Source organism: Mobula birostris, chromosome 5, assembly GCF_030028105.1.
Source record: "Mobula birostris isolate sMobBir1 chromosome 5, sMobBir1.hap1, whole genome shotgun sequence".
NCBI lineage: Eukaryota > Metazoa > Chordata > Chondrichthyes > Myliobatiformes > Myliobatidae > Mobula > Mobula birostris.
In genome coordinates this window covers 169,041,214-169,059,260 of record NC_092374.1, presented here as the reverse complement: position 1 = coordinate 169,059,260, position 18,047 = coordinate 169,041,214, and the positions used below count along the sequence as shown (strand labels likewise).

The 18,047-nt window shown below is 44.3% G+C and overlaps 1 protein-coding gene across 2 annotated transcripts in view; it reads left to right on the top strand.

Moving 5' to 3' along the window:
• Positions 1 to 2,305: 2,305 nt before the first annotated feature.
• Positions 2,306 to 18,047, top strand: part of LOC140197361 (solute carrier family 15 member 1-like) — a 59,108-nt gene continuing 43,366 nt past the window's right edge. For both annotated transcript variants that reach the window (XM_072257314.1, XM_072257315.1), the window contains exons 1-4: positions 2,306 to 2,376; positions 2,586 to 2,623; positions 15,624 to 15,708; positions 17,808 to 17,949. In XM_072257314.1, coding sequence (XP_072113415.1) covers positions 2,370 to 2,376; positions 2,586 to 2,623; positions 15,624 to 15,708; positions 17,808 to 17,949 — 272 coding nt within the window. In that variant the 5' untranslated portion in view covers positions 2,306 to 2,369. The remainder of the gene's footprint in view (positions 2,377 to 2,585; positions 2,624 to 15,623; positions 15,709 to 17,807; positions 17,950 to 18,047) is intronic.

The following is an 18,047-nucleotide window of genomic DNA, read 5'->3' as shown; positions in this document are numbered from 1 at the left end:
CAAAGTTGATTGTGCTGTCGAGAGTCCACGTTCACATACTAGGTAACAGTTCAATAGTTTTATAACAGTGAAGTAAAAGCTATCCTGAGTCTGGTGGTATGGGCTTCCAGGCTTTTACCCGATGAGAGGGGAAGGAGAGAGAATGTCCGGCTGGGTGGGGTCTTTAGTTATGCTGGCTGCTTTACTGAGGCAGCGAGGTGTAGATAGGGAGCCTAGTTTTCACAAATAATTTCCTATGCTTTTCAAAGATGATGTTGTCAAATCAGATCAGGCAGCACTTATGGAAATGAATACACAGTTGACGTTTCGGGCCGAGACACTTCTTGAAAATTGGCTTTGTGGAAGTTGAAAGGCTTCGACTCGACAGACAGAACCCGAGTGGCTCTCTGTAAAGTGTTCTGCCAACACCGGCTGGCTCAGGAACTCAGCTGAGGAGGAGGAAGAGAAGAAAGAGGAAATGAAGAAAGAGGTGCGGGGGGAGAAGTAGGAGGAGCAGGACAGGTAGAGGCAGTGGGGGGTGGAGGAGGGAGAGAGGGCAAGGGCTTGGAGGAAGGGAAGGGAAGAGGAGTTGGAGGAGAAATAGTAAGTGGAGGAAGTGAGAAGATGGATGGGTTGGGGAGAAAATAGGAAGGGAAAGATCAACTCACCCAGACAGCAGCAAGCTGGTCAGGGACCAAACGACTGTGAGCATTGGCACTGTCATCTCCCAGCCCCAGGGATCTTGCTGAAGATCAGGAGAGGACTTCAAACAGACCCCCACTGGTCCCTCACACAATGTGAATAACCTGTCGGTCAGGCACCAGGTGGTCTCATGGTTATTGGATGAGTCCTACACCTTGGCCACCTGAAGTCACTTGATCTGCCACCCAGTTAACCTAGAGACTGGAAGTGGGCGGTGTCCACAGAGATGTAATGTGAAAGCCTCCACAGAAAGGGTTGGGTGGAATCTACCCAACGGCTTCCTTTGTCTGTGTTTTGCATCAATACAGAGGGAAGACACTAAGCATCACTACCTGTGAGGTTTCCCCTCTCCCTCAATGACTTGAAGGACTCAAAACCATTAACTAGACCCTGCGAGTTTGATCTATCACAAACTGACCTAGTTTAAGCAATTCATCACACAATAATTAGATAATCTTAGATAATTCAATGCTCACAGTGATACCTCCTGTTACTTGTAGATAGAAGTATGCATAGAAGAACCTTTAACCACAAGTCACACAGACTGCCACCTGCACAAAATGTCTCCAAGGCTTTGGAAAAGCTGTGGATCACATTGGGATAGTCCTCTAAGTACTCATCAGGAACTAGGCGCTCTAGCTTGTGAGTTGGAAACAGAAAACACTGGCCTTCCAAACACAAGTCAGGCATGATTCCAATGTGTCTTTCACCTTTCCTTTGGGATGCTCCAAACCAATTTTCCCACTGAAATGTGAAGTAAAGCAGGAGGTATGCCAACCGACCTGTACAAGGAAAGATCCCTCGAGCAGCAGTGGGTCAATGAACGAAGAGGCCCTGTTGCTAAATGTGGAGTCTCTGAACAACATGCTGTTCTGGCCAGGGGGTATCTTACACACTGCTCGGACAGAGCTTTCAGCGAGCATCCCATCTGAAGGACACAAAAACGGAATGCAGGCTGACACTGAAACACCTGATCAAATTTCAAAGAAAATTTATGATCACAGTACGTATATGTCGCATATACTACCTTGAGATTCTTGCTTTTTTGGCAGGTATTCACAGTAGAACAGGAAAGTACAGTAATCAGCAAAAAACTACACACAGAGACTGACAATCAACCAATGTGCAAAAGAAGAAAATGGTGTATATTTAAATAAGTAAATAATACTGAGAACACTAGTTGTAGAAAAGTGAATCCTCAGATTGTGGAATCAGTTCAGAGTTGAGGTGAGTGAAGTTATTCTCGCTGGTTCAGGAGCCTGATGGTTGAAGGGTAATAACTGTTCTTGAACCTAATGGTGTGGGAGCAGGATCTCCTGTACCTCCTTCGTGATGGCAGCAGTGAGAAGAACTTGATCTTGAACCCTGAACAACTACATTCAACGGGGGAGCTGTCAAAGTTGCTGCAAACGCTTGTGCAATCTGAAGTGAAATTCCCGGCTGGTTCACTGCCCAGCAAAATCTCCTCCCATTAAGGCAGCCAGATCGGTGTAATCTCAGGAGTTGTTTCACAGGTAGCGCTGTACTATTGCACCAAAGGAGATGAAGAGCAACCTCAGTCACCTGACTGATTAGAAATGGACCAGGTTCAAGGCCATTAAAGGCAAGTTTAAAAATTGATTCCAAGCCTCCAGTCAATCTCTTCTCAAGTTTCCAGAGAGCACCAAGCCACCTTAACCAGCTGCAACATGAAAGGTTGGTGACTTCATTGAAACGCTGCAATTCAAATAATCTGTATTATTTAAATATTCCACTTGACAAATGAATTTTTTTAAACTGTGGCTCATTGTACAACCAACAAAAGACAAACAAATTCTGCTGTTCCTGGAATCGTTCAAAGTCAACCCCTTCTCCAATGTCTAAAAAAGCACTCATTTCTCTCTTGTTTCTGAAACTTTCCACAGATGAAAATAAGGCACCCAAGGAGCAGAGAAGCTCAACGGTGAGTGGCATTTTCCTACTGTTCATTCCACACTGCATTCTGACTGTCTTACCTCTTGCTACGGAGCCATTCAGAATCAGTCATAGTCCCTAGCTGAGAGACTGTCTTTTACAGGGAAGATGCCTAATCAATATTTTTGCTGTGCAGTACCTTTACAAAGAACAAATTAGTTGTAGAATTTCACTCTCTACCTGCCGAGTAATAAGTTATAAGGAACCTTTCATACATCAGTGTAATTCTGCTCCAGAGTTACTTCTGAAGATCACTCTTAATCATTTCCTTTCTGCTTTGAAATGCTGCTTAATGTATTTTTGTTGCAATCTCCATTGAAACTTATTACCAAGAAACGTATTTAACATGTTTGCATTCTTGATAAGAAGGTTTATGATGATCTAAAATTATACTTCAGTCATGACTGTCAGACACTTGCCCAAATCTTAATTATTCCTGAGGTTTCAACTCTGAAAGAAAAGGCTTGTGTTTTGTCGTAGAAGGGAAAACACTGGATATACTTAGCAGATCAGGCAGCATCTGTGGAGCGAGAAACAGAGTTAATGCTTCAGGTGGAAGATTCTTTGTCAGAAAAGAGAGAAAGCAGGTTAGTTTTTAAGTGGCAGAGAAGATTGGGCAGGAGGAGAGGGGTTGAGACGGGTAGACCAAAGGGAATATCATTGATGGAGGTGTGGGGTGTGATGCTAAATTTATTGTGGGGAGGAAGAGTCAGTGGGTTAAAAGGCGCAGTTAGAGAATAAAGCAATGAAATGAAAACAACTAGAAAGTGAGAATACAGACAAAGGAACATGAAATACTGTGAAACATTTTACATGACTGTGGATCAGTTAATGCTAAATGACCCAATATCACAGACACCTAGATGACCTCTACTGACTTATCCCCATAGCAACCTTAGCAACACCCTTTCACAGAGACTCCACTTACCCTCCTTCCCCCACACTCTCTACAATTTTATGCTAACTTGTCTCCTCTCTATCGTCCTGACAAAGGATCTTCAACATGAAACTTCAGCTCTGCTTCCCTTTCTACAGTCACGGCTGGAGTGTTCCCTGCATTTAATGGTTTTATTTCAGATTTACAACGACTCCTGACATCACAACTTGTAGTGACGTCTGTAAATCAATGGATAATGTTGTGAGTATACTCACTGCTGAAGTCCAGAGGCACTGTAGCCAGTTTTGCATGCCGGGATTTCCCCAGCAGCAACCGAAAATGACCAGACAACCTGCTGATGGATGGTGCTGAGTGAGGGACACAGGAAGAGGATTCTGGCTCTCCGAACTGTGGCCCCCGGATTTCCCACATCCATCTGAGTGGGCAGGTAGGGTCTCCGATTAGAGAGCATTTCTTACGAGGAAAGGTTGGGTAAGCTGGGACTTCCCTCTTTGGAGTGAAGGAGGATGAGTGGTGACTCGACAGAGGTGTTTAAGATAAGAGGAATGGATAGAGTAGACAGCCAGCACCTTGTTCCCAGTGTGGAAACGGTTAATACGAGAGGGCACGATTTTGAGGTGATTGGTGGAAAGTATCAAGGGGATATCTGAGGTCAGATTTTTTTTGCACAGAGGGGTGGGCGTGTGGAGCACGCTGCCTGGGTGGTGGTAGAGGCTGGTACATTAGAGACAGTTAAGAGATTCTTAGACAGATGAAAGTAAAATGGAGGATAATGTTGGAGAGAAGCAAGAGATTGATCCTGGTGTAGATTAAAAGGTTGGCATAACCCTGTGGGCCGAATGGCCTGTACCATGCGTACTGTACTGTGTCTGCCTCTGGAAGATGGTGACTGACACTCTGTCACACCCTAGGAGTGCCAGCCTATCGAGAGTCACTAGTGAACCCCTCAAGGACCAAACTAGTGGTTAACTAATAGCTGACTCCCTAAACCAAAAGGTACTCAATGGAGCAAGAAGGAGAATTAAATCCCTCAGAATGGGCTTCAAATTTATTGCCTCTGACTCTGGGGCCGTTAATCCACAGCTAAGCAGACAATAGACAATAGGTGCAGGAGTAGGCCATTCAGCCCTTTGAGCCAGCACCACCATTCACCGTGATCATGGCTGATCATCCACAATCAGTACCCATTTCCTGCCTTCTCCCCATATCCCTTCTCTCTGCTATCTTCAAGAGCTCTATCTAACTCTTTCTTGAAAGAATCCAGAGAATTGGCCTCCACTGCCTTCTGAGGCAGAGCATTCCACAGAACCACAACCCTCTGTGTGAAAAAGTTTTTTCTCAACTCCATTCTAAATTGTCTACCCCTTATTCTTAAACTGTGGCCTCTGGTTCTGGACTCCCCCAACATCAGGAACATGTTTCCTGCCTCTAGCGTGTCCAATCCCTTAATAATCTTATATGTTTCAATCATATCCCCACTCATCCTTCTAAATTCCAGTGTATACAACCCCAGTCGCTCCAATCTTTCAACGTATGACAGTCCCGCCATCCCGGGAATTAACCTCGTGAACCTACGCTGCACTCCTCCACAAGAATGTCCTTCCTCAAATTTGGAGACCAAAACTGTACACAATATTCCAGGTGTGGTCTCGCCAGGGCCCTGTACAACTGCAGAAGGACCTCTCTGCTCCTATACTCAATTCCCCTTGTTATGAAGGCCAACATGCTATTAGCTTTCTTCACTGCCTGCTGTACCTGCATGCTTACTTTCAGTGATTGATGTACAAGGACACCAAGATCTCGTTGTACTTCCCCTTTTCCTAACTTGAGACCATTCAGATAGTAATCTGCCTTCCTGTTCTTGCCACCAAAGTGGATAACCTCACATTTATCCACATTAAACTGCATCTGCCATGCATCTGCCCACTCACCCAATCTGTCCAAGTCACGCTGCGTTCTCATAACATCCTCCTCACATTTCACACTGCCACCCAACTTTGTGTCATTTGCAAATCTGCAAACTTTTAATCCCTTCATCTAAATCATTAATGTATATTGTAAATAGCTGCGGTCCCAACACCGAGCCTTGCAGTACCCCTCTAGTCACTGCCTGCCAGTCTGAAAAGGACCCATTAATCCCTACTCTTTGTTTCCTGTCTGCCAACCAATTTTCTATCCATGTCAGTACCCTAGCCCCAATACCATTTGCTCTAATTTTGCACACTAACCTCTTTATCAAAGGCTTTCTAAAAGTCCATGTGCACTACATCCACTGGCTTTCCCATGTCCATTTTCATAGTCAGATTCTCAAAAAATTCCAGAAGATTAGTCATGCATGACTTCCCCTTCGTAAATCTATGCTGACACAGACCTATCCTGCCGCTGCTATTCAAATATGCTGCTATTACATCTTTTATAATTGATTCCAGCATCTTCCCCACCACTGATGTCAGGCTAACTGGTCTATAATTCTGTTTTCTCTCTCCCTCCTTTCTTAAAAAGTGGAATAACATTAGCTATCCTCCAATCCGCAGGAACTGATCCTGATTCTATAGAACATTGGAAAATGATTACCAATGCATCCACTATTTCTAGAGCCACCTCCTTAAGTACCCTGGGATGCAGACCATCAGGCCCTGGGGATTTATCAACCTTCAGTCCCATCAGTTTACCCAACACCATTTTGCGCCTGATGTGAATTTCCTTCCGTTCCTCTGTTACCCTATGTCCTCTGGCCACTATTACATCTGGGAGATTGATTGTGTCTTCCCTAGTGAAGACAGATCCAAAGTAGCTGTTCAGCTTGTCTGCCATTTCCTTGTTCCCCATAATAATCTCACCCGTTCAGACATTAGACTTGCTTTTGTGCAGGCCACCAATGTAAATAATTGGTTCACCCAACCCAATTAATGAAAGACATTTTGTTTGTACAAGGACTGGTTGCTCATTTACATTAGTGGATAGAGAGATATCTCCAACTCAAATGGATAAAAGGTACCGGCCTTCCTCGTTACACTCATGTCGCCAACAAAAATTGCAAATGAAATTTATTTCAGGTTCAAAGGTTCCGGTTGAAGAAGTTCACTACTCTGTTAACTTTGCAGCTTGGAATCTTGTTGGGATGTCTTTGTGAAACCTTCACCAGCTCACTCAGTGTGTGATATACAGTACGTTGATTGTTACAGGTCAGGGGTGTGAGCCTCACCAGAAACTGGAAACTACCAAAGAAAATCAGAAAACAGTAGATGCTGGAAATGTAAAATAAAAATACAATTCTGGAAACACTCGGCAGTTCAGGCAGGAGGGAGAGAAACGGTGTTGTCGTCTCAGAACTGACCCTGAGGATAAGCTGTGGACAAGTTTGCCTGGTTATTGAGTGAATGGGAGCACTTAGAGAGTGAGAATGTGGACAAAATGATGTGGGAGTTGTGAAATGCAGAGTGGGGTAACATGTCCGGAAGGTCAGGCTGGGTACGTCTTCCACTCCCAGAGAGGAAAAAATTAAAAGGGGTAGGAAAAACAAACGCAGTCAGTCAACATCACAGACCATTGACTGTAACAGACAGAAATCAAGTTATCTGAAGCTGTAGAAATCAATAGTGAGTCCAGAAGGCGCCCAGACAGAACATGAAGGTGGTGTACCTCAATCATCATTTCCCCAATTATACCCCAGCAGAGACAACCCAATCCCTGAGCTTCTTCCGTCTCCTTCCCAGTTCAGACAGAGGGTTTTCACCCTGAAACATTAACTCTGTTTCCCTTTCCGTAGATACTGCCTGACCTACTGAGTGTTTCCTTCACCTTCTGTTTTTGTTTTGGATTTCATGCATCTGCATCTTTTTTTAAGATTTGGTTTCAACAACTCGTCCTCCTCTTTAGATTACTGGATTAATATCCTTCACCTGATCAAAAAATAAATAATTCTCCTGTCAGTGTGACATGTAAAATTGCAGAAAGGTTCAGCAGAGGTGGAGACCATTCATCTCATCGTTCCTATGCTGGTTCTTTGAAAGACCTAGTCAATGCAACTCTCTTCTCTAATAAGCTACTCCCCTGGCAAAGAACGTGCTTGGGAGTTTAAGCCTTGCAGTGTTTGGCCTTAGCACAATGTGTTAAATGTGCACGTGTTCCCTATCAGCACTACCCTCTACCTTCTCCCTTCACTCACAGCCCTACTGCACGTTCCCACTTCCATCTTTCACCATCCAGTCCACGCTCTCTTTTCACTATTGCCATCGGGTAGGAGGTACAGGAGCCCGGGGTCCATCACCGCCAGGTTCAGGAACTCAGGAACAGTTCTTACCCGACAGCCTGAACCGGCGTGGATAACTTTACCCAGGTCACTTCTAAACTGTTTCTACAACCTACAACATGTTCTCAGTATATACATGTATGTACACAGCATGCAGTATTGGCACCAGCTCTGCCTGATGCATCCCTGTGCTCAGGGCACTCCACCATTGCAAGGAAATTCTTCCTGGTTCCAAGCCTCCCTATCAAATGTCCCTTCATTCTCAAGGTAAGAGGAACCTTTTTATTCCTGAGAGGATTCCAGTAACAACCACAAAGTGCTGGAGGACTCTTCTTCAGACCCCAGTAAATTTGCTCTAGAGGCCTTGAAATCCTGCACAACACCCTTGTGAACCATTACTTCTCAGGCTCTGTCTGCAAGTGTAGTCTTCTACTTAAATCGAAAGGTGTTAATTTCAATCCCACGCAAAGATTTGAACATAAAGTTTTGGTTGGAAGAACAGATGAGCTTTTGTTATGTGAGAGGCATTGCATTATTAACTAAGATTAAACTGAGATCCCATCTTTTTTACAGCTTTAGAGTAAGATAGCATGGAAACAGATACTTTGTTCCAACCAGTCCATGCCAAATAACATGTCCGTCTAAGCTTGCCCATTTGCCAGTGTTTGGCTCTTATCTCCCTAAATCAAGGGCTCCCAACTTTTTTGTGCCATGGACCAATGCCATTAAGCAAGGGGTCCGTAGACCTCAGGATAGGAACCCCTGTGCTAAACCATTCCAGTCCTTGTACCTGTCGTTGCTGGTGTTCCTCTTCGTGCCTTGTGGCGCACTGAACGGAAACCTTGCTGTTTCTTTAGCATAAAAATTAGTCTATTTTTTATGAGGCCCAATGCTCAATCCGGCATGATTGGAAAGCGTGAAAGGAGCCGGGCGGATTTGAACCCAGGACCACTCATCCCGATGTCCGGCGCGGATGCCACTACATCTCCGACCAGCAATGTACCTATTACATGCTGTTAATGAACCTGCCTCAACCACTTCTTCTGGCAGCTCATTCCATGTCCTGACCACACACTTCGTAAGAAAAAAAGTTATCCCTCAGGTTCCTATCTCTCCCTTCTCACCTTAAACCAATGTCCTTAAGTTCTTGTTTGCCCAACTCTGGGATAGAACTGTGCATGTTCACCCTAACCAAGACACTATGATTTTATATAACTCTCTATGATCACCCCTCAGTATCCCACACCACAATAAATAAAGTCCTAGCCTACCCAGCCTCTCCTATCATTCAGCTCAATCTCTCTCTCTGTCACTCAGTTCCTTTTTTATAATGCCTCCGTTCATCTGCATAATGGAAATGGATCTGGTTCTCCATAGGATGTACTGAGAGGTTGTGCCAATTCAATATCTCTGGGGCTTTACCTGATTACTTCAGACCTTCACATTCCAAGTTTGTTTCATACAAGAATACTAGATGCAAGCTGCAGGGGCTGTTGTCCCAAACAGAAGATCAGGGAAGGAGAAAAAAACCAGAGGACATGGGTTAAGGGTGAAGGGGGAAAAGTTTAAAGGGAACATTGGGGGGGGGGCTTCTTCACATAGGGAGTGGTGGGAGTGTGGAATGAGCTGCCAGATGAAGTGGTAAATTTAGGCTCACTTTTAACAATTAAGAAAAACTTGGACAGGTACATGGATGAGAGGTGTATGGAGGGATATGGTCCAGGTGCAGGTCAGTGGGACGAGGCAGAAAAATGGTTCGGCAAGGCCAAGAAAAGCCAAAAGGCCTGTTTCTGTGCTGTAATGTTCTATGGTTCTATGGTTCTAATTGCTCGAGTACTAGACCTATTGTTCCTTCTGATTGACTGAGGTACTCGAAGGACTTATCTGAGGTGATTGAAGGGTTACCTCTAGAGAAGTCTGCCCTCAGAGTTGGCTTCCAGTCACTCATGAGTGAGAGAAGGGTATGTGGAATTTGTGGCAAGGCAAGGGTTAAGATGATGTCCAGGCAAGAATAGCCTGCAGATAATGTGCAGTCAGCCAAGGCAAGAAAGGTCTTTTAAGAGCATAGCTACCCTTTACACAGCAGGGGACCAGAGCCTTTGGGCTTACTTGTGACAAGATAAGGATGTAATGGAAGGATGCAAGGACATACCAACTGAGGGGTTGTTCCTTTAATAACTTCATAGTCTTGTCAGCTGTTAGCTTGCAGTTTCTATTGACTTTTAACAACTGTACTGTGAATGCTAACTGACTTTGCAAATAAGGAATTTGAACAAAAACAAGGTTAACCATTGATCGATTCTGTATAAAGATAGCATTTCTTTGCTCAGACTTCAGAACTGTGTGGTGACAGGGGCCATGTTGTTCTCCTTGCACACAAGGAACTAAAGAATGATTGAGAAATGAGTGTGAGTTTGCAGGGTCCACTTTATCAGTGATGACAGATATACTTCCTCCTCACACTGCAGAAGCCAGGAGTCAGAAGCTCCTGCTCCCAACAAGGGTGTGGCATCAGTAACAGTGGCTCTACTGAGGCTGTTTGAAGTTTCTGACCTAAAGTAGGCCAATGCGCTCAAGGGACAAATTTGTCATGGAGTAATGGGATACCAGGAAGCCTTAGGAGTGAATGTTCCAGCTTAATGTCCCTGAGTAAATATCCAAACGAAGAGAGAGAATGAAGGCAGAAACTCTGACATGGTGATAAGAACATTAAAACTCAGCATGCAGGTAAGTCAGTACTTACATTTTTAGAATGATGAGTCAGCATACAGAGAGGAGGTGCAGCGGCTAATGGGCTGGTGCAAAGCCAACAACCTGTCTCCGAATGTGAACAAAACAAAAGAGATGGTTGTTGACTTCAGGAGGACACGGAGCGACCACTCTCCGCTGAACATCGACGACTCCTCCATAGAGATTGTTAAGAGAACCAAATTTCTTGGTGTTCACCTGGCGGAGAATCTCACCTGGTCCCTCAACACCAGCTCCATAGCTAAGAAAGCCCAGCAGCCTCTCTACTTTCTGTGAAGGCTGAGAAAAGTCCATCTCCCACCCCCAATCCTCACCACATTCTACAGAGGATGTATCGAAAGCATCCTGAGCAGCTGCATCACTGCCTGGCTCGGAAATGGCACCATCTCTGATCGCAAGACCCTGCAGCGGATAGTGAGGTCAGCTGAGAAGATCATCGGTGTCTCTCTTCCCGCCATTACAGACATTTACATCACACGCTACATCGGCAAAGCAAACAGCATTATGAAGGACCCCACACACCCCTCATACAAACTCTTCTCCCTCCTGCCATCTGGCAAAAGGCACCGAAGCATTCGGGCTCCCACGCCAGACTACGGGTAACAGTTTCTTCCCCCAAGCCATCAGACTCCTCAATACCCAGAGCCTCGACTGACACCAACCTACTGCCCTCTACTGTGCCTATTGCCTTGTTTATTATTTATTGTAATGCCTGCACTGTTTTGTGCACATTATGCAGTCCTGGGTAGGTCTGTAGTCTAGTGTAGTTTTTGTGTTGTTTTTACGTAGTTCAGTGTGGTTTTTGTATTGTTTCATGTAGAACCATGGTCCTGAAAAATGTTGTCTCGTTTTTACTGTGTACAGTACCAGCAGTTATGGTTGAAACGACAATAAAAAATGACTTGACTTGACTTGACTTGAGAAGAGTGTGCTGTAGCCCCCCAATCATTTGGTTCTTGACCCATTGAGCGCAGCCCTAATCACTACAGTTTAGCAACATTATGACAGCTTTGATCACTTTGCAGTACAATGGACTGTTTTATTTTGTTCTAATTGTGTTCCCTCTTGTAAAATCTGTGATAATTTATGCTAAATTTATATTTTGTTTAGTGAGTGCTTCTTATGTGATGCACGTGCTGCTGCAAGTAAGTCTTCGACAGCTCCTGTGCATTAATGCATTTGTGCACAAGACAATAAACTCAACTTTGACTTTGACAACATTAGATACTAAAAGGTAAAGAGAGTCAATTGGCTGTTCCCACAACCTATGGACTCAATTTCAAGGACTCTTCATCACAGGTTCTGGATATTCATTGCTTATTTATTTACTTATCATTATTATTATTATTATTTCTTATTTATTTTTGTATTTGCACTGTATGTTGTCTTTTGACCACTGGTTGTCAAACAGGGTGCGGCCTTTCATTGATTCTATTATGGTTATTGGAATTATTGAGTATGCCTGCAAGAAAATGAATCTCAGGGTTGTATATGATGACATATATGTACTTCAATGATAAATTTACTTTGAACTTTGAGATACTCGTCTACCTGATTTTATTGGTCACTATAAATGAAAAAAAAATCTTCAGATGCTAGAAATCTGAAATTGGATTAAACAACACTGGAAACACTCAGCAGGTCAGGCAGTATCTGTGTGGAGAGAGATAGAGGCAGTTAATGTTTCAGCTCCAAGATCTGATGAAGGATCTTCAGCCCGAAACATTAACCTGTTTCTCATTTCACAGATGCTGCATGCACTGCTGAGTTCACAGAACTTAAAAAAAAATTCTGTGTTGCTTGTAAATCTGGCTGGGTTGCATATTAAATTAGGATTTGAGAACAAGTGATTTCTTTTGGAGCTTCTCCTAATTTGCTGCCATAGACATGGCAGTTCTCGACCTGGATGTGGCTCTCAGCTTCCAGCAGCCCAATCATCTTCCATCTTCCATCCCCCTCTTCTCACTTTCTTTCCTCCTTGTGGACATCACTGACGATGCCATCCCTAATCACCCTGACTGAGCAGCCTGTTAAAAGCTGACCATGTCAGTGGGTCTGGAGTCACTTTGAGGACAGACAGGTTAACGCGACAGGACCTCAACGAAGCAGATATTTCTCTACCATTCCTTACTGGGATGAGATTGCTCCTACGTTTAGTTGTTTGACTTCAAATTGTACTGGCAGGATTCCAGCTCATAGGTTTAGAATTAAGATCCCAAGCTTTGCCGTGGGAGACACAGCCCATTGAGTACACACTGACAACCAGCCACTCATATACAGCAACCCTACATCCAGATCAACTCCCCCAGTTCCTAACTACACCTATAAACCATAAGGTGTACAGTAGGAGCCATCTTAGGCCATTCAGCCCATTGAGTCTGTTCCACCATTCAATCATGTTTCAACCCCATTCACTCCAAAACCTTTAACTTCCTTACCAGAATCAGAATCAGGTTTTTTATCTCTGAGATATATTGTGAAGTTTGTTATTGTGCGGCAGCAGTACAATGCAAGACATAAAAAAGCTATAAATTACAATTTTAAAAAGTGTAAAAGAGGAATAGTGAGTTAGTGTTCATGGGTTTGCGAACTGTACAGAAATCTATTCAATCTCTGCTTTTCAGATACCCAGTGACTTGGCCAGCACATCTTTTCTTATACACAGGGATCAAAATTGCTCACAATATTCCAAATGTTTGACGAAACCTCAGCAGTACATCCTTACTTTTCTATTCTAGTCCTCTTGAAATGAATGGTAATCCCCTTCTTTACTGCTGACTCAATCTGCAAGCTAACTCAAAGAGCATGCTGAACTAGGACTCCCACGTCCCTTTGCGCCTCCAATTTATAAATTATTCCTTCATTAGGAAATAGTCTATAGTGACAACTTCCTGTAGACAATTAACCTATTGTCCTAGGTATCATTAGGAGTGTCTTTAGGAGGAATCCCATGTAGTCACAGGAAGAACAGGCAAACTCCACACAGACAGCACTGGAGGGCAGGATCGAACCATGTCTCTGACTGTATGAGGCGATGGCTCTGCCAGCTACACCACTCTGCTGCTCTGGCCATTGATCCAGTAAGTTAACCACGACGTTACCGAGGGGTCTGTCTGTATGCCTTCCATCCATCACACCCGTCCTCCCCCATTTCCATAAGACCGTTAAACATAGGAGCAGAATCAGGCCACTTTGCTCATTGAGTCTGCTCTGTCATTCTATCGTGATTTATAGCCCCTCCCAGTCCCATTATCCTGCCTTCTCCCCCAACCTCAAAGGCGATCCCAGGTTTGAAGTTCAAAGTTTAAAAGTTCAAAGTACACTTATTATCAATGTACTGAGATTCATTTACTTAGACCATAAGACATAGGAGCAGAATTAGGCCATTCAGCCCCATACACCTCCCCTCTCACCATATCCCTTGATGCCCCGACCGATCAGGAATCTATCAACTCCCGCTTTGAATATACCCACGGACTTGGCCTCCACCGGAGTCTGTGGCAGAGCACTGCAGTCCACTTGCAGACATTTACAGGGAAAAAATAGAATTTCATCAAAATCTGTACATAAACTGGAAACACTAATATATAACGGATGTGCAAAAGAAGACAAAACGTGCAAATAAAAAAAATAATGCTGAGAATTTGAGTTGTCAGAGTTCCTTGAAAGTGAGTCTGTAGGTTGTTGAATCAGTTCAGAGTAGTTTATTCTCACTGGTTCAGGAACCTGACGGTTATAGGGTAATAATTGTTCCTGTGTGGGACCCAAGGCTCCTGTACCTCCTGCCCAATTGTAGTAACGAGAAGACAACATGGCCTGGGTGATGGGGGTGGTGGGTCTCTGATGATGGATGTTGCTTTGTTGTGGCAGCACTCCATGTACTCAATGGTGCGGTGGGCTTTGCTTCTGATGGACTGGGTTGTATCCACCATCTTCTGCAGCCCTTTCTGTTCCTTGTCATTGGTGTTTTCATGCCAGGCAACCAGTTAGAATACTCTCCACTGTGGATCTACAAAAGTTTGTCAATGATTCTGGTGATACGCTCATATTGGTGCATGGAATGCACTGCCTGAGTCAGTGGTGGAGGCAGATACACTAGTGAAGTTTAAGAGACTACTAGACAGGTATATGGAGGAATTTAAGGTGGGGGTTATATGGGAGGCAGGGTTTGAGGGTCAGCTCAACATTGTGGGCCAAATGGGCCTGTAATGTGCTGTACTATTCTATGTTCTAGACAGACTTCTAAGAAAGTAGAGGTGCATGAGGGCTGGCTTGTGGCTCAGATCCACCTCTGACTTCCCGTCTGACCAGCCTTGATCAGCTCGTTGTGTTAGGTGACCCAGGCATGTGGTTTGGGGTTCATCCACCCAGGCCTTGAGATAGACGGAGAGCTTAGAGTTCACTCATCATCTTATAACAGAATCCTGGCAGCAGTTCGATTTCCTGCCCTTTGCAGTTTTTTTTTGTAACAAGATCTGGATTTTCCGATTTTCTTTCCCTTTCCTGGGAAAATGGGCAGAGGAGGCGTCTGCCAAATGAGGCATTCCCTAAGGCACCAAGGTCTCTCAAAGGCAGTGGGGGAGCCAACCTGGTACCTGGGGACAACTGGTCAATCTCACTCAGAAAGGGTGTGCGGTTCTCACCATCGAGCTACCATCTTGCAATGACAACTACATTTCAGTGTTTGTGAAATGCACTTTAGAAGCACAAGCATTCCTTTTTAGTGCCTGGTCATTGAGTTAAAGCATTATTTCTGCTTCTCCCTCCACAGATGCAGCCTGGTCTCCTGAGAATTCAATAAAGTATATCTATCTATCTATCACTTCTTATTTTTATTTCAGATTTCCAGTATCTACTGTACTTTGCCTTTGTTTGTGTCTGCTCCGCTCTGTTTCCAGTCAGTATGTTGTTTCTCGTGACTAAGATTAAACAATGTTAATAAGAACCAATCAGTGTTCAGGTCCTATCACCCACGCGTGAAGATGACATATTCGGACAGCAGGGACAGATGTGACACGTGATAAGCCAGCTCCTTATTACAGCTGAACCATTGATGAAGATCGGAAGTCACATATCCTTGTTTTCTTACAGCCGAATATTTTTGGATATCCCATCAGCATCTGCTTCATCGTGGTCAATGAATTCTGCGAAAGGTTCTCCTACTATGGAATGCGAGGTACCAGCTGTTTTGTACATGATGTGTCAGTGACCCAAAACCCTCATCCCTGGGTTCTACCTGGCAGCGGGTGACTGCACGGGATCTCGTGATTCTTGGCTGGGTTGGTGGTGCTCTATCCTCACTCTGAAATAGTGAAGATGCTACCTAGGATTCTGTATCCTGTTTCAGAAACGTATTGACATGAGAATTATCTTTCTAACCAGCAATGACTGAAAAATAAATGGGTTCAGTAGCACTGTGATCACTAAATCAGCATTAAGGGACCCAAACTGAATCCTACCATCATAGATGAGGGTATAACTTAAAATCGGAAAGTCATATCTATTATCTCTAACTTATATGACATGAAGTTTGCAGCAGCAGTACAGTGCAAAGGCATAACAATTAGGCAGCAAGGTAACTTAGCGGTTAGCAAAAGGTTTTACTGTACGGGGAACCCAGGTTCAATTCCTGCGGCCGCCTGTAAGGAGTTTGTACGTTCTCCCCGTGACTGCCTGGGTTTGCTCCAGGTGATCTGGTTTCCTCCCACAGTCCAAAGTCATACCGGTTGGTAGGTTAATTGGTCATTGTGTATTGCCCCATGATTAGGCTAGCATTAAATTTGTGAGTTGCTGTGCGGTGCAGCTCGAGGGGCCAGAAGGGCTGTATCGCATTAAGTAAATAAATAGATAGATAAATAGGTGACTATAAATTACAAAATAATTAAATAGTGGAAAAAAGGAAAGAACTGTTCAGACTGGTTCCTCAAAGGCTTGGTCAAAGGGTATTGAAAGGAGGGATTTAGGGAGGCAACTTCACGACTCAAAGCCTTGGCAGGCAAAAACATTGGGGATTCAAATTTGGGATGAGCAGGATGTCAGAAATGTTAGAGTTCAGGAGATAAGAGGGGCTGGAGGAAGTGGAGAGGGGCCAAGCTTTTGAATTATTGATGTTGGGTTATTACTGTCACGCATACCGAGACACAGTGGAAAAATTTTGTTTGTAGACCATCCAAGACAGATCATGCCATGCACAATGGCACTGAGGTAGAAAACAGAGATAAGTATTTTTCATCCACAGAACATAGAAGGTTACAGCACAGGAGCAGGCCCCTTGGCCCACAGTGTCTGTGCCAGCCATGACAGCTACTGAAACCAATCCCACCCACCTACATATGGTCCATATCCCTCCATCCCCTGCCTGCTCATGTGTCTGCCTAACTCCCCCTTAAACATTGTTGTTTTCATATCGGCTTCCACCAGCTCCCCGGCAGTGCATTCCAGGCATCCACCACTTTCTGTGTAAAACAGAAAGCTTGTCTTGTAAGCCTCATTTAATCTTTTCCCGGCTCATCTTAAATCTGTGCCCTTTGGCATGTGACATTTCCACCCTGGGAAATAGGGACTATCGGTCTGTTATCGGTCTATTGACTGGAGACAGAATTGAGCACTGAGCGTGGATACTGGAGTGTACTCGACTCTGTGTAAGAGAGGACACAGGCAGCAGAGGTCTGGGCAGTGCTGAGTTTACGGGACGGGAGTGGACAACCGAAGACGACAAAGCCAAGGAGAGTACATGCCAGAACAACAGAGGACAGGAGAGCCCCTTTAATGTTACAGTTCAATTTGAGTTGTAGATCATACAGCACAGAAACAGGCCCTTCAGCCCGACTCACCCATGCCAACCAGGTGCCCTCCTAAGGCCCATACTCTCTAAACCTTCTCTTTCCATATACATATCCAAACATCTCTGACATGCCATTAGTTCACCTTCTTCTTAATGAAGAAGTTTCACCCATAGGTCTCTGTTTAATTTTTCCCTTCTCCCCTCTCACTTTCAACTTAATTTTTGTTTCTTATGCAGATTCACCCCATCTATGCCCCCTCATGATTTTATACCTTTCTGTAAGGTCACCCCTCAGTCTCCTGTGCTCCAGGTAAAGTCCTGGCCTGCCCAAGCTCTGCCTGTAACTCAGGCCCTTGAGTCCTGGCGACTACCTCGCGAATATTCTTTGTGCTGTTGCACACTAATTTCCTATTTTAGTGGTGGGGGGGGTGGGTGAGATGTCTGCAAATGAACAATGCTGAGATGATGCCCCCACTCCGTCTCCTTCGCAGCGGTGCTCGTGCTGTACTTCCGCTATTTTCTTCGCTGGGATGAGGATCTCGCCACCGCAATTTACCACGGCTTTGTCGCTTTGTGCTTCTTAATGCCTATCTTCGGAGCAATCATTGCTGACTCCTGGCTGGGAAAATTCAAGTAAGTTCCTTAAAAATCGTTTTACTTCATAAATAAATTTAGAGGAAAAAAACCTGGCCTTGTGTAGCAGCTATGTTGAACTCTCAAAATATTTTCTA